We start from the raw sequence: 27,817 nt of genomic DNA, 5'->3' as shown, positions 1-27,817 counted from the left end.
ATGAACGATTTTTAACAAAAATGTGAAAATATTAAAATGTACAAAGTGGGCTGTATTTGTCTGTAGATACATTCAGCTTTGTTGGTTGTTTAACTGTTAGTCGGATTTTAGGTTCCGTCTAACGGATGTTAGGTTCTTAGTTTACTCATGATCCTAGATGACTATTTATGTATTTCATGTATTACCTTGTGTTGCCTAAATTGTACATTGTAAAAATCCAACTTTGAACCTGGTGGTTGAGTTTGACAAATAAGAAAATAATGTAGGAATGTTTCAATCATTAAGCTACCCCTTGAATGTATTTTTAATAAAAGCAATACAAAAATATTTGACGGTTTTAACCCCATATAGTGCCTGTACCGTTAATATTGAGACATGCTTGGATCAGATGATATGGAACTGCCATTGTATCATAAAACATTACCAATATTGACCACTAGGTGTCAGTAGAAGGCCTCCACAGATGGTTTGTTGAAGAAACCAAAAGCCAAGTGTTATATTCTGATTCTGGCTTTGAAGGGTCGAAGAACAAAAGACCTACTGCTAACACCTACAGTGAATCTCTATGTTTCCCGGGGGGAAAGCACATCATTAACCACTCTGCATCGTGAGGTTCATGTGGTAAATGCATATGCAGTATATTGAAGTACATTGAACATTGTTTGCACTACATTACAAATCCATAGACACATATGCAGGCAAATAGAATAACCCTGATAATGTAGTCATTTTATTAGCAATTAACAAAACATAGCTTATATAGTCATTAAATGAATAATGTGTACATGATTAACTAGAGAACCCCCACCCCTTGTCATGCATACTATTCCACATGCAAAATGCTAATTTCCTCTATGATCAATGCATTACAAAAACACTTTATATCACGTCAAAGCAATAAATTGTGCTTCCCGGTGGCTGTTGTGTGACTGGTTCAAATTAGTCTGGTGGGTCGTGGCTTGAATTCAAAGTGTCTCAGATGCTGCCTGCATGCATTTTAAAGTGTCTTAACTTTCTTTGGTTTTAACCCACGATAGGAAGCCCTTTTACAAGTATACACATCTGTTCCATTTCAAAAGTATACAGGAACCAAGGGGAATGGTCACAGTCCTATCTGAGTATACAGGAACCAAGGGGAATGGTCACAGTCCTATCTGAGTATACAGGAACCAAGGGGAATGGTCACAGTCCTATCTGAGTGTAATAATAAAAAAGAAAAAGGAAACTATGTCGAGTGTTGATTGGCATTACATTAAAACCTTTCAACTTTAGTTGAAACGTTCAACAAAACCAAGAATTCAGAGCATGCAACATCCTGTGCGTATATTTGCTTAACCCTGCCATAAAACCACAAAGATGTGAGTGATTGATTGATTGATTGATTGATTGATGTCACTGTGCTGTGATTCAGCTTTGACAGCAGCGTTGTCTGCCCCACCAGGTGATGCTGAGGTGATGCTGATTCACAATGACAAACAGGTTAGGGGTTCAGCCTAGCTCTAGCTTGCTCAAGAGCACCCGACACCACCACCAACAACAACAATAACAACATACACGGCTGGTTGATGCCTTGATGGGTGTGTTGCATGACATCAAACTCGGGAATTTCTGTCTGTCACAGAATAATCTCTGCAACCACCTCTACAAAAATACGACATAGAAGATATACGTATACTCTGTTTGTATTTCACAATTTACTTCTATATTTGTAAAAAACAAAAAATGAATAAACAGAACATTAAAAAAAGAAGATATACGTATTACGCACTGTAGCCTGCTGGGAAATCTGCTCACGTCTTTCCTTCACACACGCACGCACGCACACACACGCGCACACGCACACACAAACATGCATACATGTAATGGTAGTCCCACGCCATCGTCAATACAAGATTGTTTAAGATTAAAAAAACGAAAAACGAGTATCGCTCATTTGGTCATTCTTCTTCCTTCCCTCCCTCTCTCTCCTTCGCCTCGTCGTCGTCTCCGTGGTGGTGGCAGCTTGGTTTGAACTTTGACTCCGACCGAGCCCTCGCCGGTCTGCTATCGTTGGCCATGTCTGAAGAGAAAAGGAATGTCAATGTCAGAGGTTCAGCTGACCATGTCCAGGTGCATAGAACGTAAAATCCAGATTGTTCATTAAAACTCCCAAGAGTGTACAAATGTATAACCAAATGGACCCATATGGACTCATAAGGGTCCATTTGAGTCCATGCGCGGCACCCACCAACAGCTGTAGGCATACGATGGCTCTCCTCGCTCTCCTCCTCCTCCTCCTCTTCAGAAGAGAGCTCGTCTTTGTCCACAGAGCCACAGGAACTCATGCCCAGCGCCTTCAGGTGTTTCTGCGCCATCATCTGGACGGCTGTCCACAAAATCACAATCAGAATCGTCTTTATTGTCACATCACAGTTTAAGTAAGTTCGTTTTTTGTGCATAATTCCCATCGTGTTATTTTTTCCAAGAAAACAAAGAAAGGGAGGAAGAGAGAGGGGAGGGATTAGGAGATCAAGGCAAGAAAGAACATTCAGAAGCTCGTTCCACACACAAACAGCACACTCGTGGCCCGGGGGGCAAGCGTAGTGGTCCGGGCACCTAGGCTGCTAAGCCTGACAGCGTGTCGTGGGTTCGACTCTCGATCCCCACGACCTTTGCCTCGTGTCAACCCCCCCATCTCTCTCCCCATTTCCTGTCACCATACTGTACACTATCCAATAAATGCAGAAAAACATGAAAAATATCTTTAAAAAAACAGCACACTGGTAGCGTCTCTCTTAGCTAATTTCACAAATGGCACAGACGTAGGGCCTCTCTTATCTTATTTACAACCAAGGGGTCTCATTTCCCACGAGAAAAAGAGACCCCTAGAGAATCCGCAAGTTAAGAGATAAGAGTTAAGAGATATGATAAGAGTTAAGTAATGAATGAATGAATAACTAAGCTGCCGTAAGTGAAAACTATAGTGTTAAAAATCTATATATTATTTATATTCCCATAGCAATCATGGTTGTGTTTGTTCAATAACAGGGGACTCTCTTGTCTTAACAGCTCTCTAGTAAATCTCGTAAACAATTTCATCCAAGATGAGGAGACCCCTGTTACTGAACAAACACTATATAGCAATGATTATGAAATAATAATCGGAAAATAGAGATTTAACTTATTTTTCTATAAACTTTTATTTTAATCAAAAAATATCACTTACTGTACAACACCTTTAATTAACGTCTAATGTTTTGGGGAATATTCAAGGATTTGTTTGACATTCCTTCCTGATCATCAAAAGAGCAATATCCTGTCGTGGAACACTAATGACCTTGATGACCTAATGACTAATGAGTGCACACCCACTGACATAGTAAAATTACTCATTGCAATAATAATACGTGGTTGTCACAAAATACCAAGGCACACCTGGACTAGTGAGGAAAAAGTCCACAAGCTGCATTTATCAGCTCCCAGGAGAAGATTATTAAGCTGATAAACAGTGTGCAGATTTTGGATGTGTGTGCTTCACAAACGGTGCACACCGTTTGGGAACCACTGTACACTGTGGAGTCTTGGAAGGGTACTCTTCACAAACACAAGTGGTCCAGTCAACAGGCAGCTTATCTAATTGGTTAGAAAAGTTAAGTCATTTCCTTCCACATAGCAACCCCGTCATCATCACCACCTCCCTCTGTTGCTGTGCTGACTCATTCTGGAACATTTTCTTATAAGCGCCACACACACCCACACGCTCAGGCCCGCATGCCCACGTTCGCACGTGCGCACACACACACGCACACACGCACACACACACACCCTACTGCTACAAGGTCACTCTATCCTCTGCTAGGAGGGAGCAGTAAAGTGCACATTGCATAAGCATGCATTTCAATTTTAGCTGCATTTAGCTGTCTCATGTCTAGAATAAGTCTAGTGGTAGCAGACTATACCACAAGTATCTCTTTCTGTTATGAGTTTCCCTGAGTTTATATTCCAAGATCACCTATGTTACTATACCGGCGGTATAATAGTGTACATTAAGAAAGAACACGATGGCATCCACATCCATGTTGAAAATGTCAATGGGCCCGACGCAACTGCCTGGCTGCATCATCACAGTAGTTACACCAGTGATCTCTCTTCTCTTTATGGTCCAAAATGAGATTATGAAATAAAAAACGATGATGAGGAAGGATATGTTGTTGCGCTGAACATGGCTGTGTGTGTGTGTGTGTGTGTGTGTGTGTGTGTGTGTGTGTGTGTGTGTGTGTGTGTGCGCGCGCGCGCGTGCGTACGTACATGTTCAGGTGGACATGTGTTTCCATAAAATGATTACTGGATATACTCAGTGACCGTATGTTTTTATTTTCTAGGTATGTATACGTGTGTAACTACAGTACTCTGCAGCTGTGTGCTCATTCTATAATCCAGGATGATCCAGCATAGACTCACAGCTGTCGATCCCCGGCCCTAATCTCAGCGCATGACCACACACACACACACACACACACACACACACACACACACACACACACACACACACACACACACACACACACACACACACACACTGCAGATTTTTTGGGATAGACAAAGTCCAAACGGAATCTGGTCACAACAGAACATGATCTCACAAACACTGTCATTTCCGGTCGCCTGTTAGACACACACGTGTGCACGTATACTGGAGGCCTACGCACACATGCACACACACACACACACACACACACACACACACACACACACACACACACACACACACAGTCACACAGTCACACACACACACACACACACACACACACACACACACACACACACACACACACACACACACACACACACACACACACACACACACACACGCTCATTCGAGGTGGTGTTTGTACCTTGAAGTGAAGGTGGCTGATACACTGACATGTTGACTAGCTTGGCCGCCAAAGATTCGCCTTCTTCCAAAACCCACTGTGAAAGACAACAAGAGGAAGACAATGGTGTGATGGAACTGAACAGAGTGAGGAGGAAGACGTATAAGATGGTAGTGAGACCAAAACCAGCCATGCTGTAGGGCTTGGAAACGGAGGCACTGACTACATTTAGAGGATCAGCCGAGGTTACAAGGTTTGGCTATAAAGCATCCACCCCGATTGGAATTAGCCAAAAGAAATGTGGAGGTACTCATGATACAAACAACAGTTCAAATGAATGCAAATTAATCACACAAAATAAACGCTTCCCGTGTGTTGGACCATGATAAAAAAAGATATAAGATATAATTGTGATGTCGGAAGAAAGGACACCCAGAATGAACTGAATGACTTACATTTAAGTCACAAGCCTTGGATTTGAGATGACGTAATGTTACGTCAATTGTGATCAATATATTAATAATAAAAGGAATGGTTTGGGACATACAAGGTTTCCGGCCCACAGCAACGAATTATAAACACTGTCTATTTTGCATTGACGGTCATATCTGCGTTTGTTCCTATACCCCACTTCCAGTGTGTCACACACGCTACCATCGCAGCTGTTCCCGCGCGGTTAACGACCCCATGTCCTCCATGCCAGTGGCCGGCGGAGCGACCGGAGGGAATGGCACACAGGAACATGGAGGAGGATGCGGACAAGGGAGGCGGGAGGAGCTAGATGGGATGAGGGAGGAGCTAGCCGAGAGAAAGGAGGAGCTAGCGAGGAGAAAGGAGGAGCTAGCAAGGATGGAGGTGGACCTAAAGAGGATAGAGAAGGAGCTAGCGATGATGGAGGAGGAGCTAGCGAGGAAAGAGGAGGAGTACAGCCAGATTCTCAGAATTGAGGAGGAGCTTAATGGACAACACGACAATGATTGTAGTGACTGACCCTCCTGAGTTAGCATGTTTTTGGCCAGATGGCTGGGGTTAACGGTAGGCCTACTGTAAGTGGTATGTTTTGGTTAAAAGGTTAAAGAAAGGAGTAATTCAACCAAAACAATAACTTATTTTCTATGAAGCCTTGAATTCATGGAGATTTTTGAGGGGTGCTATTGAGGGGCGTTAGCCCCTACAATGCATGGCTCACCGAAATTACATCATGTGGCAGTCTATTGACTTTTAATATTTGTTTACTTTAGAGCACTTTTAATAAAAAAACATTTGGACTTCAATGTTTGTTTAGTGGAATAAATATCGATATAAATGCAACTCGTAAGTAATTTAGTTTCATACAATAACACAATGCACGTCTCGTGGAGGACGATGAGGATGACGATGGTGGCGGACTGTCAGCAACACCACTAAAGCACGAGAAAGAAATTGACCTTCTTGGACAGTATGACAGAGGAAATGATTGGGAACGATCAGCCACAGTTGGCACCCCTCACTTCACACAAGTGTGATTTTATTTGTATTAATTTTTTTGTCACATACCTAACCTAAGCCAATATTTTGATGACCAGGTCAATAGGGGACTCAGTAGGTGACTCTGCCGGTCATCAAATGATTGGCTTCAAGGCTTCATCGGGTATGTAAGGTAATTGCATACTACTACTACTCCTCTAAAGCACTATATTCAGATCATCATGTTTGTTCAGTAACAGCTGGGTCCCCCCGTCTCTTCTCTAGCTCTTTAGTATCCCACCTGTGTGAAGTGAGGGCGCTCTAATCATCGTACATCATCAAGAATGGTGGTCGCTTATTGGCCAAGGTTCAGGCAACACAAACATTAGTTCTCTGTTCATTCATGTCAATGGCATTTTTTATGTTTGTTCAGACAACACAAACATTAAAGCTGTATATACAGCAGTACCTCAATAATCAGAAAATACTGCTCGTTTGTGTCATCATTTCCAATTACTTCACTTGTTTACACTGTATCCTGATTGGATACATTTTTTATCCAATACATTTTTCACCAAAGAGCTGGCGAGACAGGGAGACCCCTGAACAAACACTCTATAGCAATGAGTATACTATGATAAAATAGAGCTATTTAACCAAATAAAACCATGTACCCTACCTCTGTACACCACAGACTCAAGTACACAGTTCTTCCTTACTTACCACTTTGTTTTCAAATATGATGCTTTGTATGGTCCCGTTAATATTAACCTTGCAGCAATATTTTAAAAAGATGCATCATTAGTCCTCATGTCATGATAGGATTATTAAGGGCAGGCAATTTTCTTAATTAAAATAGTTATTTGCAGAATGGTTGTATTTTGTCCCTTCTCATTGCGTTATGCCAACTTGCCAAGTCCATGGACTTTTTTCATGTTTGTTTAGAGCAGTAGAGTGGCAGCCAAGTCTATGGACTTTTAATGTTTGGTAAAACAAATTACCAGCTGCCCCTCACTTTTTTGTGGGTTGCTAGTGCAAACAATGAAATTCCATTGACAATGAATGGAGAATTTGTGTGTCTGAGCAAATCAGTATTTTTGTCCCACACAAACGTCATATGTAGACGAGCAAATCGGCTAATTATATCCTACACAAAATTCCCATTGACAATGAATAGAGGATGTACAATGATAAGAGCGCCCCTCACTTCACACGGGTGTGATTTTTTCCCTTCTAAACCAAATCTCTTCAACTAAAATAACCTAATCTAAAGCTCTGCTAAGCTCACCTGTTTTCACCAAATGTGCTTCTATAGTAGGTTATGACATAGGGAGGCTACAACAACTTGCCTTTATTCCTTCCTTGCCTTAGGCAGAACTCGTACCATGAATAGAGCTGAAACAACGGCCCTGGGCTGGATAGAGGCCCTCAAAGGAGCCATGGTTTTCTTGTTTAACAAATGTGATGTTGTCCTGGGGCGCAAAACAGCTAATCTGATCTGGACCTACTGGTTCAAACGGAACAGAGAGATAACCATGGTTATCCCACTTATTCTGCGGTCCGGGGACCCAAAGTGGTCCTTGACGGGCTTCTAGCGGATCCCCCAGCAAGTGTGTTTTCAAAACCATCTTCATCTGTCATGGTAGTCCCTGCATGGCACAAATGGGGGTCCACAGCCAAATACAATGTTTGAGAACCACTGCTTTAACCTCCTTCTGATATAGTCCCTGCTGTGGGAGTTGTGTCGTACCTGCTGAGGTTCTTCTTCAGGGTCTGTGTCTGTCAGCCTGAACAATGTGGCTGGTGTCGGTCTCCTCCGCCGAATCTATGAGAAGTGAGAGAGAAGGAAACAGTCAGCATCACCTACGCTCTTCACTATTACACTACAATGTGTGTTTGTGTCTCTCTGAGATAGATAAATCATCTTGAGAGTTTGAATGTAATTTCAAGACAATAGTTTGACCTCCTCCCCACCTCGACTTTACTTTTTGAAAGTGAACCAGTGAAAGTGTGGATGCACAGAACATTTACACTATGAATGTGGAATAATAACACAGTACATGTACATGTACATAACATAACACAGTACATGTACATGTACAGGTATTGGAATCCATGGCAGCCGCATGAACAATCTGGACTGACAGCATGTCCCTGCATGCAGTCTGTGACGTCCTCTATCTTGTTCCTAGTATCTAATGCCTTGTGAATTACTGGGCACCTCTAAGCCCCGGATCAAGGCAGCACTGTGTATGCCTTGATACCGCCTCTAGCTGCCGCTGATTGGCCAGGCCGTTTGGTGGCCGGAGCATGGAGTCTGCCTGAGAGTTCCCAGATGGGAGCAGGAGGGGGGAACCCAGTGTACTCTCTGCTGCCCCATCTGGCGGAGTCAGGTTAGGACTATACACTCCTGAGCGGAACCTGAGATCCTCGGACCATCCTCTAAAAAGCGGACCCTCTGCGATAGAGCCTTCTTTGTGGCAGCCCCTGCCCTTTGGAACTCTCTCCCCTTGGAGATTCGCCACATGCCTACATTGGACTCTTTCAAGTCGGCACTGAAGAGACATTTGTTCACTCAGGATTTTGGCAATTAGTTTGTTGTTTATTTTTTCTGTATTGTAAACTAAAGCATCCTTGGGTTTCTTGAAAGGCGCTATATAAATTCAAGTTATTATTATTATATCGTTAATATTTACTGTCCATGTCGGTCCCAAATGGGGATTATCGCATCCAAAATAACCTCCTGGTGTACGGGTGACACCAGCATGGACAAGACTCAATTACAGTACTCTTCTTTTATACCAGTTACTGATTATTGCAAATGGGTTCCCAGATTGCTGATTTATTAATCCTTTTGATCAAAGCCCCAATGTGATCTTTTTACCATATCAACATGGGGTATGTATTCTGTGCTCTACTCTATACTGTACTCACAGTACAGCTTGCACTCAGCTTAAGCATTGGAAATAGCAATACAGTTTTTTGAATCCAGTGTTTTCAAACATTAGCAACATAAACAACCCTTTTACAACAACACAGCAAATACAAATGCAAAAAATGCATATTTACCCTATATTGTCAAGTCCTTGTATAAAGAGCTCAAGTTGATCAACTCAACTTTCCTGCATTACCATCTATTATATTTAGAAATATGGCAGTTGTTACCTTTGGATCACTCATAATATATGTTATGAAGGTTTTGGAATATTTTAGTTCCACAAATTTTGGCCAAACACTAAATAATGATAGGCTATTTACAATATGAAAACCATGCATGATCTGTTACTTAAACAATGTAGGTTACACATTTTTTTAATTAAACATGGAACCTTCAGCATTAGGTGAGTAATTCATTGTATATTATGTGTTGGACGTTTGTGGTTGTGCTAATGACGGACACCTGCTGCTAATGGGATCCTCCTGCTGCATAATGACACTGTGCAGCTTTGCATCTTTGTATCTTTTGCATCTGCCCATGTGAAAGCAGCATAACGTTGTGGCAATTTAAAATGAAACTTCTATGACAGTGCTGACATAATGAAGTGAGAGTGGCTCAGCCCTGCGGTCGCTCTCGCCTATATTAAGGCGTCTTACTGGTAATACTGATTTATATCCAAGACAAGAGATACATGGTAGAAGAAAGATATAGAGCTTGTGGTGTTGGCCCGATAAGCGGCTGGAAATGAGCACAGAGTCAGGAGGTATGCAGCTACACCATGGTTTATTCCCAAAAGAAGGTTACGGCATGGGAAATGGCATGACACAAGCAGCAAACAGATAGGACATGTTGGTGTGCAGCTCCACCATGTCCTCTTACTGATCTAACACTGAGTGGGTGTGTGCTTCCTGGCAGCCTTTTATAGGCAGCTGAAACAATCAGTGCAGACTCTACCATATTACCGGTCAAACATGCAACACTTCTCAACCCCACATAACCCACATCACATGAGCCTATAAATCTATATCACTACACCGGTAAGTAAATATCAATTATGCCCACTATTGCAAGATAAACCACATATCCCATTATCATTAGCAGCTCCAATGCATAACTCAAACACCCCCTGGCCATTTCACTGTGGTTCAGACCAATATATGGCGCTCTGGTATAGCCTGGGGACTGGAGAAGTTGCATTACAGTTTCCACTGGTTCCTCTGGTGTTTGTACCAACAGCCAGAATGCAAAGCAGAGGGTGGCAGCACTGTTACTGCTGCAGCCTGCTGCCCATTCTCAGTATAGAGGGCTACAGAACAATTCACCCAATATTTAATGGAGAAGCTAATTCTCGAAGCAAAAAGCTGTTCTCATAAATCAACTAATCTTTTCAATCTATCTATATATCTAAAACACTGAGGGGTTCCTACATCAAGGGAACAGACAACCACATCTCCACGGCAACCACATTCACTGCCTACCTACAGCAGTGCTGTGTTCAAAAGAAACGTCCACAGCCCTTATACAAGTGTAAAGGTTTACCCTTATGGGAGTTAAATTGATGCTTGCTGTGTTTGAGATCAAAATGTACATTTGCAAAGATACAGTAGATCACAGAATATACTGTAGATACATTTGTAACTACAGTATAAAATAGATACAATACACTATATTGCATGTCGATACAGTCAGAATGTAGTAGATCCAGTAAGTTGCAGTATATATTTGTAAATACAATATTGTAGAATAATTTATTTTATTTTATTTTAAAATAAAATGAATTTGAGGGTAGAATACAACAAAGTCCAGGACTTATTTCCATTGTGGCCCTCCTCTCACGGAAAACACAATCCAAATGAGAACCAGTTAGCTATAATGAATAAAACCAATTCACATAACAAAACATTACATCAACTGTCCATTTTACACACACAGCAGCCCAATGGCAGCCGTGTGAAGTGGTCAGACCGGTTGGCCATGTGTGCATCATTATTTTAATATTCAATCAATTGATTCTGCTTGAAACAATGGAACTAACGTAGTACACGTAAAGTTCTTATTTATTGGTATGAATTTGAAAACACATATTTCAAGGTTTCAAAGAAAATAATACCATGTCATTTCTTTACATAGTTTTTAAATATAAATTGTGGTATCTCACTCGGACAGCAGCGCGCCAGCCCCCCTGGAGAGCAGATGAGACAGTGAGAAAGAAGACCGCGTCACAGCCTGGGCAGTGTCATAGAATGAAGATACATACCTGTTTACCTGCTGCATCAACTTGATCACGTCGCACCTGTGTGGAACCGCCCAGATGGGACAAACACTATAAAAGCCAGCTCTCTCTGTCTCATTGTGAGACTACTCTCCGGAGGAGGAACATGGGCGAGCGAATTTGGGCGGTAAGCGTGATAACCACTTGAATTCAAATCCTATTCTATGTGATATTAGAATTATGACTTACTCGTGTGTGTGTCTCACTAATCCTAGGCACAGACGGGGCACGCGCTAAAATGGCTAAATACCTCATATAGAGTAACAAGTATATGGAAACGGAGGGGAAAACCTACCCACAGAGTACAAAGAGTTGGAATTGCTCTACTCGAGTATCAGGCTGAGTAGAAATACTTACAGAGGATAAATCCTATCCTCTTCATTTGTATTGACTGCTAGTCGTACTTACCTGAGTTGAACTGCCTTATCTGAAGACCTAGAAGAAAGCCTAAGTTATACCTTACTTACCTGTGGATAATTTTCAGTATAAATATCACCTACCTGTGAAGATTTACGCTGAATTAAAACCTAAGCGAAGACCAGTCCAAGCCCTGCTTACCGTTGAACTGCATTCCCCCTTCTTTTCATTGAGTCACAACTCAGATCTCACTCATTTTAAAAATGTCAAAGTGCTGTGTAATCGACGAAATTCGAGCTTTCATTTGGTATATAGATCGTGCGTGTATTGCGTCTCTACCAAACGGTATCAAGCGAAAAGGAAAGTTTGGGAAATCAGATTAAACCCTGTTTGATGAGCATGTGATGCAACTCAAATGGTCATATAACTTCTTTGACTAGACAATTATATAATATAAACACAATGGAGGAAGTCACTTCTGCTGATTATAGGAAAATTACAAAGAGATGTGTAGGAGATTAAGGAGAGATAAAGCACCATGACTGTGGACATCTCCATTGCAGGCGTGCGCTGCGCGCCGCTCTATACCAAACTAATTTGGCATTACGGCTTACAGTGCTTTTAAACTCTCTTTAAACACTATGCGCCTTCCCATATGTGTGTGACCAAAATAGCCATTTTGGGGAAAGCGCGGCAAGCGGGTGACACTAGACCAAAATACCATTTAGGGACAGGGCAAGCTCCTATACTTGCAATTTTTGGACAGCATCGCGGGTAACTGCAGGAACGAAAATAGAGCCCTTAGTGTTTTGCCAATTATTTTGGGGCTCACTTGCAATACCCTTTCGGCCGATGGGCTGGGAACCACTGATCTAGATGGAGGTTATTCCCCAGCGTCATGACAGCACCCTGTGATCCTTTTTAACAGACTGCAGATGGATTAAGTCCCACAAGCAAACCATTATCATCATCGCTGTCAACAACACAACCGCAATGTGAGAGATGAAAGTAATAACCTCCATCAAAATAGATTGCCTGTGGGGTTTGCGCAAAAACCTGTGAAATTAGATTTAGACGTGGTGTCCTGTTATCCTAGCACCAGGACATTTCGTACCAGCCGTACTTGTTTTCATGACACTGTATTTACTTGACCCTTACCATGTTTGTTGACTATGGTTTTCCATTAAATTACTTGCTTTTACTTTGGAAGTCTCTGTGTATGAAAAGAGTAACTGTTAATGTGAAAACTGTACATTGGCAAAACACAGGAGAGTACGGAGTGCGTTTATTGAGATGCAGCAACACACCTTTTCTCAGTCATGAAGTCACTGTGCCATAGACCAGTACTGACCTTATATGAATATATGAGCTTTAAACCATCGTAGATCATCTAAATACGACCTTGTGTCTGAGTCTGAAGGCAAACTTCTCAATCAGGTGGCACAAATCTGGCACTGATTGGATGAACTGGAAGGTTCCTGGTTCGGTCCCCTGCTCCTCCTGGATTCATGTCAAAGTCACTTTGAGCAAGACACTGAACCCCACTAAAGCTCCCAATGAGCAGGTCAGTGCCTTGAATGGTTGCCACCATAGTCAGTGTGTGTGAACATGTGTAATGATAAATAATACACACTGTAAAGCGCTTTGGATAAAGGCGCTATAGAAATGTGGACCATTTACTGTACCATTTATTTATTGAACCAAAAGGGCTTTGTGATCAGTATATGCTATGCTATTATGTCCAATATAAAACAGTATGGGACGTCAATGGAAAGATCTGCTTTGCATCATGTTTTTGAGCGGTGCCTCCGCTCCATTGCGCAGCTATGTGTGTCCGTATGTGTACGTGTGTGTACGTGTGTACGTGAGCACGGAGAGCTGCAACAAGGTAACTCTGTAATTTCTCGACCATTTCGGACACGGGAAGGCTTGCCTTCCCGCGTCCTACAGCAGTGCTGGAGGCCATGAAGGCCATGGCCGCTGCTTTATGCTTCTTTTCTGTCTTGTTGAGATTCTGAATTCTGAAATAAAAAGCTGTATTTATTTCACTGATAGTTGTACTGTGTATAAACTGACTACACAAAAGGCCAAGTGACCATCTCCCTAGAACGATGAAATGACAGGCCTTTTAAGTACCATAGATAATAGGTTAAGTACCATAGATAATAGGTTAAGTACCATAGATAATAGGTTAAGTACCATAGTAATACGATTAATTGTGGGCATGTTCTATTTAGGCGTTTGTGTGCCAGCATGAAGCTAACTGTAGAGAAGAGCTGTCCAAGCTGGCACACAGTAACATAAACGAAACACACCCACAACTGTTGTTATTTCTTTCAGCATGCGTTTAACTGTGAGGTGAAGTATATGTGGTGAGAATTCTGAAATGCATTCAATTCTCTTTCTATTTTTGTCATGCGTTATGGTAATATGGCCTTATAGTGAACTGCTATAAGCCGTCCGTGGCTAACAGTGTAGGTGTGAAATGTGTGTGGGCAGCTAATCTCCATGATGGAGACACTTCATTTGTTTCAGCAACACTCTGCTTGGCTGCATAGTAAAAAATAATGAAAATATGGAGTCTTCATTTGACTCTGAAAGTGTACACAGTAGATCTGCCATGATCTATTTTTAAAATAACACTCTGGATTTTACTCTGTGCACATCATTTATTTGCATAATGGCTATAATAATACATGCATTATGTGGCTAATTTAGATTCCAATACACTGTAAATTATGAAGCAATTAGTCGTGCATATATCATATTGTGGAAACTTAAACTAGACTTGATCTCTCCGAAAGTCATAAGTTGTTGAGAGTTGTTTCTTTCTTTATTTGCATAGGAAATTGGGTAGATACAGGGATTTATATTATAAGGCGAAAACTCATTACTGTATAGCAGTTACAAGTGATAACTTGCTGCGAGTCACGTTGTATGCTATAATGTGCCATCTGTATGTGACCCCATATCACCTATGAGCTGAGTTTGTGCTAATAAACACAATGTCAGCGTTGTAGTGGACACTGGCATCGTACCACACCACACTCATCAGCACTTGAGCGGTAAATTATGATGGAGAGAGTTTTTCTCAGAATTTCCATGATATTTCCATTTTCCCCTCAAAAGCTCTATTCTCTATTAGTCATATGGGGACAGGACAATATTGGATCCAGCTCCCCAGTGACAGAAAGTAACTAAGTACATTTAGACAAGTAGTAGGCTACAGTACTTTTACTTTTTACTATTAAGTAGTATTTTGAGGCACTTTTACTTAGTTGAGTATTTCAAAATTCCTATACTTTTACTTTTAAATGTTGTACTTTTTACTCCACTGCAATTATTTGAAAACTTTAGTTACCAATTATGACGTGTTTGCTTGTAGATCTGTTATTTTCAAAATATATTTTAAAATCCAGACATATGACAACTTTTTCCACCAGTGCAACATCCTTTGGAAGTGACTTGTGGCTGTGTGGTGGTCACAGAGTGTTCTTGGCACTGGCCAAGACAAATGTATATTTCACTTCACAACCCTGACAACTCAGTATATCATTACCGTTGACCAGAAACCTTGTATCTCCATATTTCCATAATTTTGTGTTTTATTTGATTTGATTTTTTCATACATTAACCCTGACCTGAAGCTGATTCTACAAATGTCGTCATATATGCTCAAACCTTTTCTGGCCATGGACCCCCATCTCAAAATATTTCATTCCAGGGACCTCTATAAGCAAAGATTTTAGTTAAAATATGTACAGATCATTTTTCTTGTGACCACTGCGCGCTGACTTATGGTGCGTTACCTGTTCAAATCAATATTGTAATAAAGGTGATGTGTCGGGGTCGCACACACCAAGACTGCATTTTAGTTTTATTCTATATAACATCGAATGACAGACGTTTTAACTTTCGGCTATGCAGCCTTCATCAGGTACAGGCTTTAGTTCCGACATACTATTGGTCCAACTGTCATTAGACCGACAACCTACCAAGGTTGTCGGTCTAAGCCAAGGGGCCAGTGAGGCACTCCAACGTTGAAGCGCTGGGCCCTAGTGGTAAGAGGAAGGACTGCAGGCGGACCCGTGGATTCATGACGAGGAAACCCCGTGCAGCTGGGCTTTAACATTGAGCGCTCGGTTGCACTTCCGCATTGGACCACCAAAATTTGGTGGTCCAATGCGGAAATGCGCCCAAAAGCAACTTCCACTGACATGAATAGCGGAGGGGCGGAGCTTCACGCCAGATCAGTCTCTACCCTTTTAATACTCTATGGTCTATAAGCAAGCACGGGAGCAGCGCTTGTTCGACCGTTGTTTCCGCATGTCGGACCTTTGGTGTGTCGGATCTGCGTGTGCATCCCCCCTTCATCAGTGATGAAGGCTGCCGAAATGTCATTCGATGTTATAAAGAATAAAAACAAAAATGCAGTCTTGGTGTGTGCGACTCAGTTAAAATATTTAAAAATATATTATAGTTTTGCACAAACTTTCAAGATCTTTCAAAAATAGCAGATCTACAAGCTCATAGTGCGCCGTTATATGAGCTTGTATATCTGGCAGTGTCACACAAATGTAGGGAATATATCTACATGCTCACAAAGTGTCGCGATGCAACGCAGAGCTTGCAGATCTGATATTTTCACTATTCCTGAACACTATTCCTTTTAAACAATTTCAGGTTGGAATTGTATAAGTCTGCCTGTGAATGTTTATAAATATTTTACCAATATAAAGTATTAACAAGAACACTTTTTTTAATTTCCAGAACATTTACGGTTTTGGACATACAGGACTTCTGCCCAATAGTGACTTTATTATTCATTCATTATTAATTTGTCTCTCAATTCAGTCACAATTAATCCTCTCTCTTTACTATATCTAACTTATGTCCTTATTTTCAATCAGTTTTCCTCTTTTTCACATGCCTGTCATATCTGTGTTTTCTCAAATAAACACGGACCGTAAGCCAAAGGCATAGAGAATCATGTGACCTTCCTCTCCTGGCTGAGTTGGTTCTCATCCCCTCATGCAGGCGGTACAAACCACCTAACGCGAAATGAAACGGGACAAAAACTCCACTGTGCCTGATTCCATTACACGGCTGAACTGGCTCATGAGCTGAGGATTTAGTTGTTTTATTATATTTGTCTGATTATTCTTTTATGTACAGGATTTATCTACAATGTCTGTTCCATGTTTGTATGTAGTTATATCTGTGTGTGTTGTCAAATTGTTGCATGCGTTTCCTCAGTTCACTTGTCTTTTGTCATTTTGCCAGTACGATTCTAACATGCTGCGTATGTGTTGTCACAATGGTGCATGTGTTTTCTCAATTTGCTTGTGTCATGTCCATTTGCAGTGCCTTGGACTCTCCCTACATTACTCTTAGGTGGCAATAAAGATACTGAACTGAATTGAACTTGACGAGGTAATTAGATTCATCTCAGGGATAGTGGGATGAAAAACATAACATAAACAGTTAAACACATATCAAATGATCTGATAAAGTGAGAGAAGCATCTCATAAAGTGAGAAAAGCACTTTATCTACTAAAGTGATTATCTTATCTCTCTACTTACGGATAAGTGTTTATGACATGTTTTATTCCCACTATAGTGGCAGGACTGTTGCGGTGTTGTGTTCAGTTGGTCTGTCCATGAACTACATTTGGTACTAAACCCCTCGAAAGCTACTGGCTGGATGGAATTGCTGTGTAGTATGTACCTCCATGCTCCACTGATGGGGTCAGCGACATTATTGCAACGGCGCATTATTCTGTGTTGGTCCGACTCACCCCATTACTCACCCTAACTCTAATCATACGTGAAGCCACGCTGTCCGACTAATGCGCCATTGCAATTACGAGTGGATCCCCCACTGACGGTGACCCTGAATGGCCCAGAATGGCCCATTGCACACACAATATCTCAACATCTAATGGGCAGATTGATTGAAAACACAGAACTAGTGTCAGCTGGATGACTCTGCTGGTACTCAAAGTGTCAACAGTGCCCATACCCGAGGCGGGGTTGGCGAAAGCGCCTTTCTTTTCTGGAGTTTGCATGTTCTCCCTGTGTTCCCTAGGGTAGGTACCCTCACAAAAAACATCCTAATAATAATCCTGGTCTCTAAACTGCCTCCCCCTGGCCAGCAGGGGCGCCTGATGGAGGGGAAAGGAACTGGTTGGAATAACGTGTTCCTTCTTCCACACGCTACATCCAACCAGGGAAACTCCCCCCTGTCAGGTGTAAAGGAGCAACTTGGACATGCATGAAGGAAGCATGAGTTCAAATCCGTTGCTCTCCCCAGGTTGGCGGAGGGTGTGTAGAGCCCAGGATCACATTAGATAATTGACACAGGGGTGAAAAATGGGTTACAAAATCGTGGGATAAAAATAATATTTAAAAAGAACAGGCCAGCATTTCCGAGGGTTCCCGGCCAAAAACGTTGAGAACCCCTGGATTAGGTGACGTAATGGTGATAGAAAACAAACGGTGCCAACACAAACATTAAATGCCATTAACAATAAAGAGACAATATGACGTAAATTTTCCCTTCATTTTCAATGGCGTTTTAAAACAAACATTGAACTAAAAACAAACAAAAATAAAGAAAAATAATAATAATAATGTGATGACCAGCAGTGGTTCCCCATGGAGACACAAAAAGTATCCTTTGTCTCCATAGGGAGTATAGGGAGCTGGTCATCAAATTATTGGCTTAGGAATGCGGCAAAAAATAAAACAATATCCATGAATTCAAGTCTCCATGGGGGGAGTAATCAAAAGGTAATTTTGTGGGTGAACTATCCGTTTAACTTTTAATAAACACTACTTAATTAATTGTTGGTAAGTATCTATCGTATTACTAGTACATGGAATAATCAACCCAGGGCTGTGTTTTTCAGGAAACTGCCACATCCATGCCCTTGTCAATTTCATTACTCTCAAGATAGTCAAGACAGTCAGTAACTACAAATGATTTCCAGCACTTAGAGCTTATAAATAGCAGGTGAAAGGGCCCTCAATAATTTTGAGGTAATAGATTTATCTTGTGCGGAAGCAGAGAAAGAAGGAAATTGACAGACTATTTCATAATCTAGGTGTTTTTAGAATTGGCCTCAGTCCTAAATGGGTTGAAATGGCGCATACTGTCTGCACACGTGTACGCATAACAATTATGACATATAGGCCTGTGATATTCAGAATTTACAGCAAGGGATTGCTTAAAAATAATAAACAAAAACTAAGCCAAATAAATGCAAACTGAGGGTTTAAACACTTGCAGTAATGTACCTTATCATGACGGTTTAGGACTTTTGGGGTTATTTTATTGACACTAATGAATAAACCCATAGATAACTAGAACTGCACTCTGCCGAGTGCATACTTGCTTGTTGCACACTAGTAGGCCATAAATGGCCTACTAGTGCGCAAGCAGAGCGCGCAAGTACTTTCGACCGCTACAAACCGCTACAAACTGTCAAATCTCAGTTTCTGCATGTCATTTGTAAGTTGATTAGCGGTATACTGTGGTTACTTTGCGCCCTATGCACCGTCCCAGCCTTTTCGATGCGTATGCACCGTCCCAGCAATGACTAATGACTAGACATACGTATACATATACATTATACTATATAGAGTATGTAGTTGTAATTTGATTAGCAGTATACTGTGGTTACTTGGTGCCAAAAAGTGACAGCCGTCTTTTTCAACCGTTTTTATGTGTATGCAAATCTGTGCCTGATTTGCTGGGACCAGATTACACATTACGTCATCGTTGAGAGCTGGGACCAGAGTACATGGTGTGTATATGTATGACTGGCTCTCAGCGATGACGTAAGAGAAATGGTCATCTGTGTAATTTGTCCCAGCAGACCAGGCACAGATTTACAAATTACAATTTTCAAATAACAACTACATACAGAGTATGTAGTTGTAATTTGATTAGCAGTATACTGTGGTTACTTGGTTCCAAAAAGTGACAGCCAAGTTTTTTTCAACCGTTTTTATGTATATGCAAGTCTGTGCCTGGTTTGCTGGGACCAGATACCACATTACGTCATCGTTGAGAGCTGGGACCAGAGTACATGGTGTGTATATGTATGACTAGCTCTCAGTGATGACGTAAGAGAAATGGTCATCTGTGTAATCTGGTCCCACCAGATACCACATTACGTCATCGTTGAGAGCTGGGACCAGAGTACATGGTGTGTATATGTATGACTAGCTCTCAGTGATGACGTAAGAGATATGGTCATCTGTGTAGTCTGGTCCCAGCAGACCAGGCACAGATTTACAAATTACAAATCACATTACAACTACATACAGAGTATGTAGTTGTAATTTGATTAGCAGTATACTGTGGTTACTTGGTTCCAAAAAGTGACAGCCAAGTTTTTTTCAACCGTTTTTATGTATGCAAGTCTGTGCCTGGTTTGCTGGGACCAGATACCACATTACGTCATCGTTGAGAGCTGGGACCAGAGTACATGGTGTGTATGTATGTGATGACGTAATGTGGCTGTCACTTTGAAGAGACAAAGCGAAATTATTACTTGCGCGCTCTGCTTGCGCAAGTAATAACAGTGACAAGTACCGTGTGCGTCACTGTTAATCACTGTTACCCCTTTTTTGGGGGGCCCCTGAGCTTGAGCCTCTTCGCAGTCATGCAGATGCTCAAGCTCAGGGCCCCCCCTAGCTCAGGGGCCCCTGGGGCCCGTTGGATAATCCTCCCCTGAGTATGACCATGTCACTCACCTAAAACAACAGATTCTCAGCCATGATGAAATACAACCAAAACATTTTGCGTTATTAATCTGTTATTTTTGGTGAGACAAAGTATAAATTAGGCTTCATGAACAACAGCTTAATAAATATGAAATAATGTCATTCAACAGGCTGAAATCAGGCAATAATTTGGCAGCTTTCAACAAAGCCTGATAGTGTAGGTGTTTCGTACGTATATGTTTCCTTGTCACTGCCAAGAACTGTTCAACATACTGTGGCAAACCAGGGGAAACAGCCAGGCCTATTCCCCACAGAATGAGGCTGGGGGAGGTGATAGAGGGAGTATATATTGCAGCCAATGGGAGCCTGGACATGGACGCACCTGCAGCCAGTAAGGCAATCACCAGAAGCTTTTAAAGAGCCGACGCCCAAGCTGTCTGGTGACTCTGGTGAGTCAGTTTGAACTAATGGAGGAGTGAGGAAGGAGGAATCACTCTGTTCATGAGGAGGCTGGTATGAGGCAGATCTCTCAAGCCAACTGAACTCCACAAGGGAGAGCCTACAGCACTCTCCCCCAACTAAAGTAGTCACTAGCTCTCTCTCTGCTCTACCCACAGGACTGCATGTGAATAGAAGCCCAAGGCCCTGACAAGAGGAACCCTATGTTGACGTTTTGCCCCGTTTTCCCCTTTCCCCAACACTTTAATAAAAGACAATTTAAGTTTATGTTGAATCTGACTCTGAGCCTCTTATTTTATTGTGAATCTGTGCCTATTCTCCCCTGGGTTAATTGCCACAATACAAATATACCACTTTCAGGTTTGGGATTTCGCCCTCGGATCCCTAAAAAAAGCAAACGAGCCGTTGGCTCCAGGCTAGCATGGTGCCAAATGGGGTCCAAAGCCCTGCTGGCGCAAGTCCGTCTGTAAACAACAGATGTGTGAAAAAATATTTTCCCATCTAGATTTTTTTTCCAGGCATTCTGGCGAAGCAGATGGGGAGAAATAAGAATTCCTGACAGGGCACCTTGTTCGGACTTTGGCTCCTCTGGAGACATTCTCCCTTCAGAGCAGCTGGCCCGTTACGGAGATGATGTGGAGGTCATTTTCCAAGAACACATCTGGGGTGCCTAGGGGCAGGGAGGGGTATCTTCAGTTCCCATTGCACTTGGAATTATCATGCATCTAATTTCTCATTTGTCCCAATTCTTTACCCTGCAGTTTCCATTTAGACTATCAATATGTATCTCTGACAGGGACAAAATAAATGTATTTTCTAGCTTTCCTATTAATAAAAATGCAGATGGCTGAGCTGTTGAATTTCAGAACAAATATTAACATCCTAGATGGCATTTGCTCAAGAAATCAGGCTCCTGTTTTTGTCTATGGGTAGGCCTAATTGCACTGTTTATTATAATGTATCTTCTCTCCCATTCTGCTTTTGCTCATTCCAATGTGTACTAGGACACTAAAGCCGCATGGGGAGGGTACAAGGCAATTGGGTACGTAATGCATAGGAGGCAGCATAGTAGAGCCCATTACTCATTTTTAGCCAAATTTGGGGGGTTCAGTTGATCTCTTTCTGCTGTTCCAATGCCAATGTGCATCACCCACTATCTAGTCTAGAGAAGTAGTTTGACAGGTATCTGGGCACTGTTTAAGGAGTTGAGAACGAATATGCTCAAATGAAACAGCTACAATGGACATAGTATGTACTCTGTATGCAAATAATGTGCTACTAATATGGACAGGCAAATCCTATCACACAAACATGCAGGCAAATCCTATCGCACCAGTATGGATAGGCAAATTATATTGTTGCTGTCGGTCACAAACCTCATATCGCATGTTTGTTTTTTTGTAAATGAATGCCCGACTTCATCATACTACAGTGTCACGCAAAAATAGTTCACAATGCGTTGCATATTTTAGCTTTTTGTTGTGAAATCGTTAAACGTGTCTGTGAGTTTTATAACCCATTTTGGGCGGGAACCCCTTTTGGTGTTTTAAACATTATGTTATAATTTAGCTATTGAAAAATAGCAGATCTACAAGCTCATAGCGCACCACCGAGTAGCGCGATACGAGCTTGTAGGTCTGCTATTTTTGAAAAATTGTGAAAATATTCATTGATGAATGAAGTAACAGTTTTAGACATACAAGGTTCCCATGCAGAGAGTGAGGATATTGACTAGTGACTGCAGGCACATCCTAGAGTAGATAGACAACCACATGACTCCTCTGATGCACATAGAGTCACCAGCTGCTTCTTTTCACCTGAAAACACACTGACACACTGAGCACTTTCACTGCTCAGTGTTGGTTCTTGCTAGGGGGTTTTCACCAACTAGTCAGCTTGTTAACCAGTTGACTACCACAACCACTAGTTGACACTGTTAGGTAGTAGTCGACTTAAAATGGTAACAAAAAACAGTTTTTCCTTTTTTTAAATGCTAAAGTCCTTGCTCCGTTCTTTGTCCTTTGTTCAGGGTGGCCTGCAGGTGTGGTGGTCTGCAAAACATAACGATAAACTGGCAGACTCGCACTCCAAGAATGATCCTTAGACAGAGACTGAGAAAATATGTTTATATGTAATACCTCTTCTGGAGTGTTCTATACGACTATAAATTATAGATCTGCTTTGGAGTGACTTCCATAATGTATCTGACAATAGGAGATTTAATGTCCTTGCGTCCAATGGCACTTATATCAGTTATGTGTTCTATGACTATAATGCTTGCACACACGGACTGGTCTGAATGTTTTGCCTACATACTGGAGATTTCAATGACAGGAAATCATCAAATATTACAGAGCTCATAAGGCGGCAACACGACAAGCTCACAACAGATCTCATTGTGACACATAGTAAGCGTGTAGATCCTTTACACTATTCTTTTTAGGATTATTTTGTCAAAAATGACATAATGACATGAATGCCAGGTGACAGGTGTATACTCTGACTGTCATTTCAAGGGGTATTTTGTCCAAAAGCTGCCTCCTATTCATAGAAGAGCAGCTGAACTATGCCATGCTGTGCCATGCTGTATGCGGACCTGGTCTGCATAATAATTCAATGGAGTTCCCAAAACTCTGGTGAAGGTCAATAGCACAGCTTGCTTTGGCTTGGAGCCAAAGCTAAATTCCCTATAGCTACAGACACAACAACAGCTGATATGATGCCATTTGTTTGTGTTTTTCATTGAGAGAGCAGCAGCAGAGAGAGCAGCAGAGACCAAGGACCACAATGGAAATAAGCATGTGTCTGTGCCATGTGGTTTCCTTTAAACTTAAAGGGGAAAACCACTCATTTTCAACATTGTCATTACCTTAGAGTTGAAATAATAAACCCCCTCCCTTTTTGTCCACCTCCTCGCCACTCACCCTACACACTTGCACTCGGTATGCGCGTTCATATTAAACCAAGCAGCCTTGAGTGCAAGTGGCTTATAAAGCCCTCAAGGGTGAGTCTGTGCTGATCTAGACTTGATTGCCTTGTGCAGCCCTGCTCTCTGTCCGCATGGAAACCGCGACCTACAAATGTACCACCACAAATAAATTATAAATAAACTGCTCCTAAACAATCTTTATCTGATGCAGAATAGACGCTCCAACTGATGTTTACAAGGGCTCTTTATTTACCCCACCGTGAAAAACTATAAATGAAACCACACAAACAAAACACCTTTTAACACAATGATTTATAAACACCATTGATCTGATGGATGTATATATGAATGTTATATAATGAAATCCACATGTCACACAAACATATACACGATGCAATGCAATATAACTGTACAAAAAGAACAGGTAACACAATGGCATGATGGTAACCATGGCAACGAATGGTGTCTGTTTCCTGTTTCTGAGTTTCTTATACCCAGCACCCTAATCAAGGGAACTTGATTCAGCTGGAGGGCACTTCCTGACGAGGGAACCTCCTGAGAGCACTTCAAGTCAAGGGACTTCAAAAAGGGAGATAGGCTTGCAAAGTACATCTTCGTGATGTCATGACCTCAAGGTCTAGACCTCCAGTTCTAGGCTACATAGAAGGGGGGACTTTTTATTATTTCCACACAACAAGGTATATTAATGACATAGTTCAATGTTGAAAATGAGTGGTATTCCCCTTTAACGCAATTAAATCAAGTCAAATCAAATCAAGAGACAGGAGAGGCGGGAGAGAGCTGCAGGAAGGATTTTGTACAGTACTACCGGTATGCACTCTTACCAGGTGAGCCATCTGATGAAACAATGGTGCTATTAATGAAAGTAATGAGGCCAACCTCCACACACACACACACACACACACACACACACACACACACACACACACACACACACACACACACACACACACACACACACACACACACACACACACACACACACACAGTGTCTGGACAGAGCTAGGCAGACAGTCCAGAGAGTCGCACACACTCACCATGACCATACTTAATCCTAAAGCCCTGCCGACCTGCTGACACCATCTACCCCTGCAAGGCTGTGAAATGCCACGCTGTAGCCACAGTCATATATCTCAGGGTACACAACAACAATTTATACACAAACTAATAACCACACAACAAACCAATACAGTACAATCTTCAGTGTGACTGCAAAGAGTGTGCACATTCTTCTGGGGATTTTCCTGTGAATGAGGACATTTAGAGGCCACTTACGGCTCCTTTTGAAACGTCTATTTGGAGAGCGCATCGAATGAATTAATTTCATTCCCTAGCTGGACACATTTTAGGTATCCTGAAATGAGGGCAACACTCTTCTCACTGCCAAAGAATAGCTTCAAAATAAACAGGGCATACTGAGTCATTGGGTCACTTTGCCTCACAGGTGAAAAGAGATTGGAGTTAAAGCACTGTGGAACTGTTGCAGTCGAGTGCACACAGACACGTACAAACATACCACAAAACCCAAAGGCTGAAAGCCTATTGATTCAGTCAGACCTGCTTTTTCTGCTTCCGCAGTTCTGCTGTGGTTTTGCATATTCCTGTGAGATGATAAATGATAGGCATACGACAAATTTGGCCCTGATTGGGCTGATAGATGTGCTCTAAATTGGCACCATATCAAGATGAAACTGTGCACACACACTCCCTGGATGCCAGAGCAAAGTCTCTGCTCTGTTTCATATGGGCCCGTTATTGACCATATGCAAGCCACAGCCATCTTGCCATCTAGATAAATGCACCAAGCCTCTACGTGTGTAACTGTGTTTGTACGGTAGGTACGTCTGTATTCCATGTATAGGGATTATTACAGGGATTATAGAGATTAGTAACTCGAAAACCGTTCGCCCCACCAACTTCAAATTTGACACACACGTTCCACACCATCACAGGGAGTGCAGTGCCTGACCTTGAGTCGGTGGTATACACTGTTGTCCAGAAACACCACACACAAAAGGCTCTGGTCAGGCTCTGCCAGCTAGCGGAACTAATGAGCCTAAATCCCAACACCTGTAGAATTCCCAGCCTCTGCTTCAGCCAATTGATTGACATGGCAACCCCACACCTGCTATTTGATTACTTAAACAGTCCACTTTTCACAGTCAGGTTGCACTCTTCAGACAGACAGATAGAGATCTAATATGATGGATGACAGATCGTTCCCAAGTAGGTCGGTAGCCGACCGGCACAGGTCTAGTTAAGTTAATGGCAGGGTGGTAACTAGCCGCAATTTGCCATTGACAGCCCATACATCCAAACAGAAAAGTCCTAATCTGATTGTATTAAACAACATCAAACTCACCAAAATTGCAGCTGTACGAAAAGTGTTTGTTTCATAAAAATCCACTGAAGACATGTTATGAGCTACTTTCTCTCAATAAATTCCTTGCAGATGAGTGTTTGAGTTTGGAAGTGCTCGTTGGATATCACTCAAAGTCAATTTGCACATAATGCAGGAGGCAGCAGGGTGTCGCTTTACTGAAAACGAGTGCTTCCAAACTCTGATGGAAAGATGGCCGCGGTCTACATATATAGCCTATGTCAATAGCGCTACCAGGAGGCCGATTTTTGCAAAACACTTTTTTATATTACTCCTATACATGTTCTGTCCAAACATCACGCAGATTGGTACACATGATCTTTATAGTCATATGATCCAGACTATCGGATTTTTCATATTCCATCCTGATTGGCTAAGATTGGCATCTGACGTTGCAGGAGTGGCACAAATGCTTTCCGAATTAGCCCTGTTATAGCACCACTAGCCAAGGCAGATTTTTGCAAAACACACTATTATATTTATCCTACAGATGTTGTACAAATATCACACATTATCAAGTCAAGTAAGACAGATTTTTCGTTCGTTTTTCTTATTCCATCCTGATTGGCGAAAAGTCGGTAGTTGCACCGCTCAGTTCACACAGGTGTGATTTTAATTAAACTGTAGAAACACATGTAGCATGTATGTTGGTGGCAAACATTGTTGGTGTTGGTTATGTTCAACACCTGAATTCCTGCTTTGCCAACACAGCCTACAGGCTTAGAGTAGCCTATAGGCTACACTAAACTTTAGTGTATACTCAAATAATAATGCAAAGCGTGAGACGTGTAGGCTTTAGTGACTAAAGCCTACACGTCTCACGCTTTGCATTATTATTTGATATCTTAGTCTAACATGACAATACGCTCTCTCTCTCTCTCTCTCTCTCTCTCTCTCTCTCTCTCTCTCTCTCTCCAACACCCACACACACACACACACACACACACACACACTTCTCAAACGACTTTGCGCTCACCATCGCCACCTGTCCCGGGTCCAGCTGGGTCGGTGGTATGGCGGAAGGAACAGAGAACTGGATCCTCCTGGTACTCTCTCTCTCCTCCTTGACCGCCTCTCTCTCCATCACCTCCGTCTCAGCGGGGAGCAGCGGCTCCATGGCTCCAGCCCGGTTCTCCCTCTCTTCGGCCAAAACACACAGATGGCTACCGGACGTTCCCTCAGATGCCGCGGACGAACACTATTCTCTTTCAGTCCAAAATATCGAAGTCAAATAATAAAGGTAATATCGCTGTACAGTAAATGTTAACCTTGTTGCGAGCAACAGGCTACCTTGCTTAGCAGCAAGTCCCGCTGGGAGCCGTTGATGGTTCGGTTCTGGTTCACCTGGTGTCGTGGTCTGCACCGTCCCTTGATCCGCTAGTAAGCCTACTCTGTGTGGCTGCCTGACAGTTTCAGGTCCACTCTGCA

The 27,817-nt window shown here is 42.0% G+C and overlaps 1 protein-coding gene across 1 annotated transcript; it reads right to left on the bottom strand.

Annotated features, from left to right (window-relative positions):
* Positions 1 to 738: 738 nt before the first annotated feature.
* Positions 739 to 27,817, bottom strand: LOC308332934 (protein phosphatase 1 regulatory subunit 1B-like). Its single transcript, XM_080789077.1, has 5 exons — positions 27,366 to 27,817; positions 8,050 to 8,124; positions 4,875 to 4,950; positions 2,228 to 2,365; positions 739 to 2,059 (listed from the first exon to the last, which is right to left on the bottom strand). Exons 1-5 carry the CDS (start codon positions 27,504 to 27,506, stop codon positions 1,938 to 1,940), a joined length of 552 nt encoding a protein of 183 aa, XP_080645203.1. The 5' UTR covers positions 27,507 to 27,817; the 3' UTR covers positions 739 to 1,937.

Source organism: Protomyctophum bolini (genome assembly GCF_963924005.1).
Source record: "Protomyctophum bolini genome assembly, chromosome: 18".
NCBI classification, from domain to species: Eukaryota; Metazoa; Chordata; class Actinopteri; order Myctophiformes; family Myctophidae; genus Protomyctophum; species Protomyctophum bolini.
Note: the sequence above shows the minus strand (reverse complement) of the source record. Positions and strands in the feature narration are given on the sequence as shown.

What these genes read in the sequence shown, in the direction of transcription:
- LOC308332934 (XM_080789077.1), bottom strand. Translation starts at nt 27,506, where the DNA reads ATGGAGCCGCTGCTCCCCGCTGAGACGGAGGTGATGGAGAGAGAGGCG. An exon ending in ACCCGGGACAGGTGGCGATG is followed by an intron (nt 8,125 to 27,365) that starts GTGAGCGCAAAG and finishes CACTTCTCATAG; the next exon opens with ATTCGGCGGAGGAGACCGAC. An exon ending in CTGAAGAAGAACCTCAGCAG is followed by an intron (nt 4,951 to 8,049) that starts GTACGACACAAC and finishes TGTCTTTCACAG; the next exon opens with TGGGTTTTGGAAGAAGGCGA.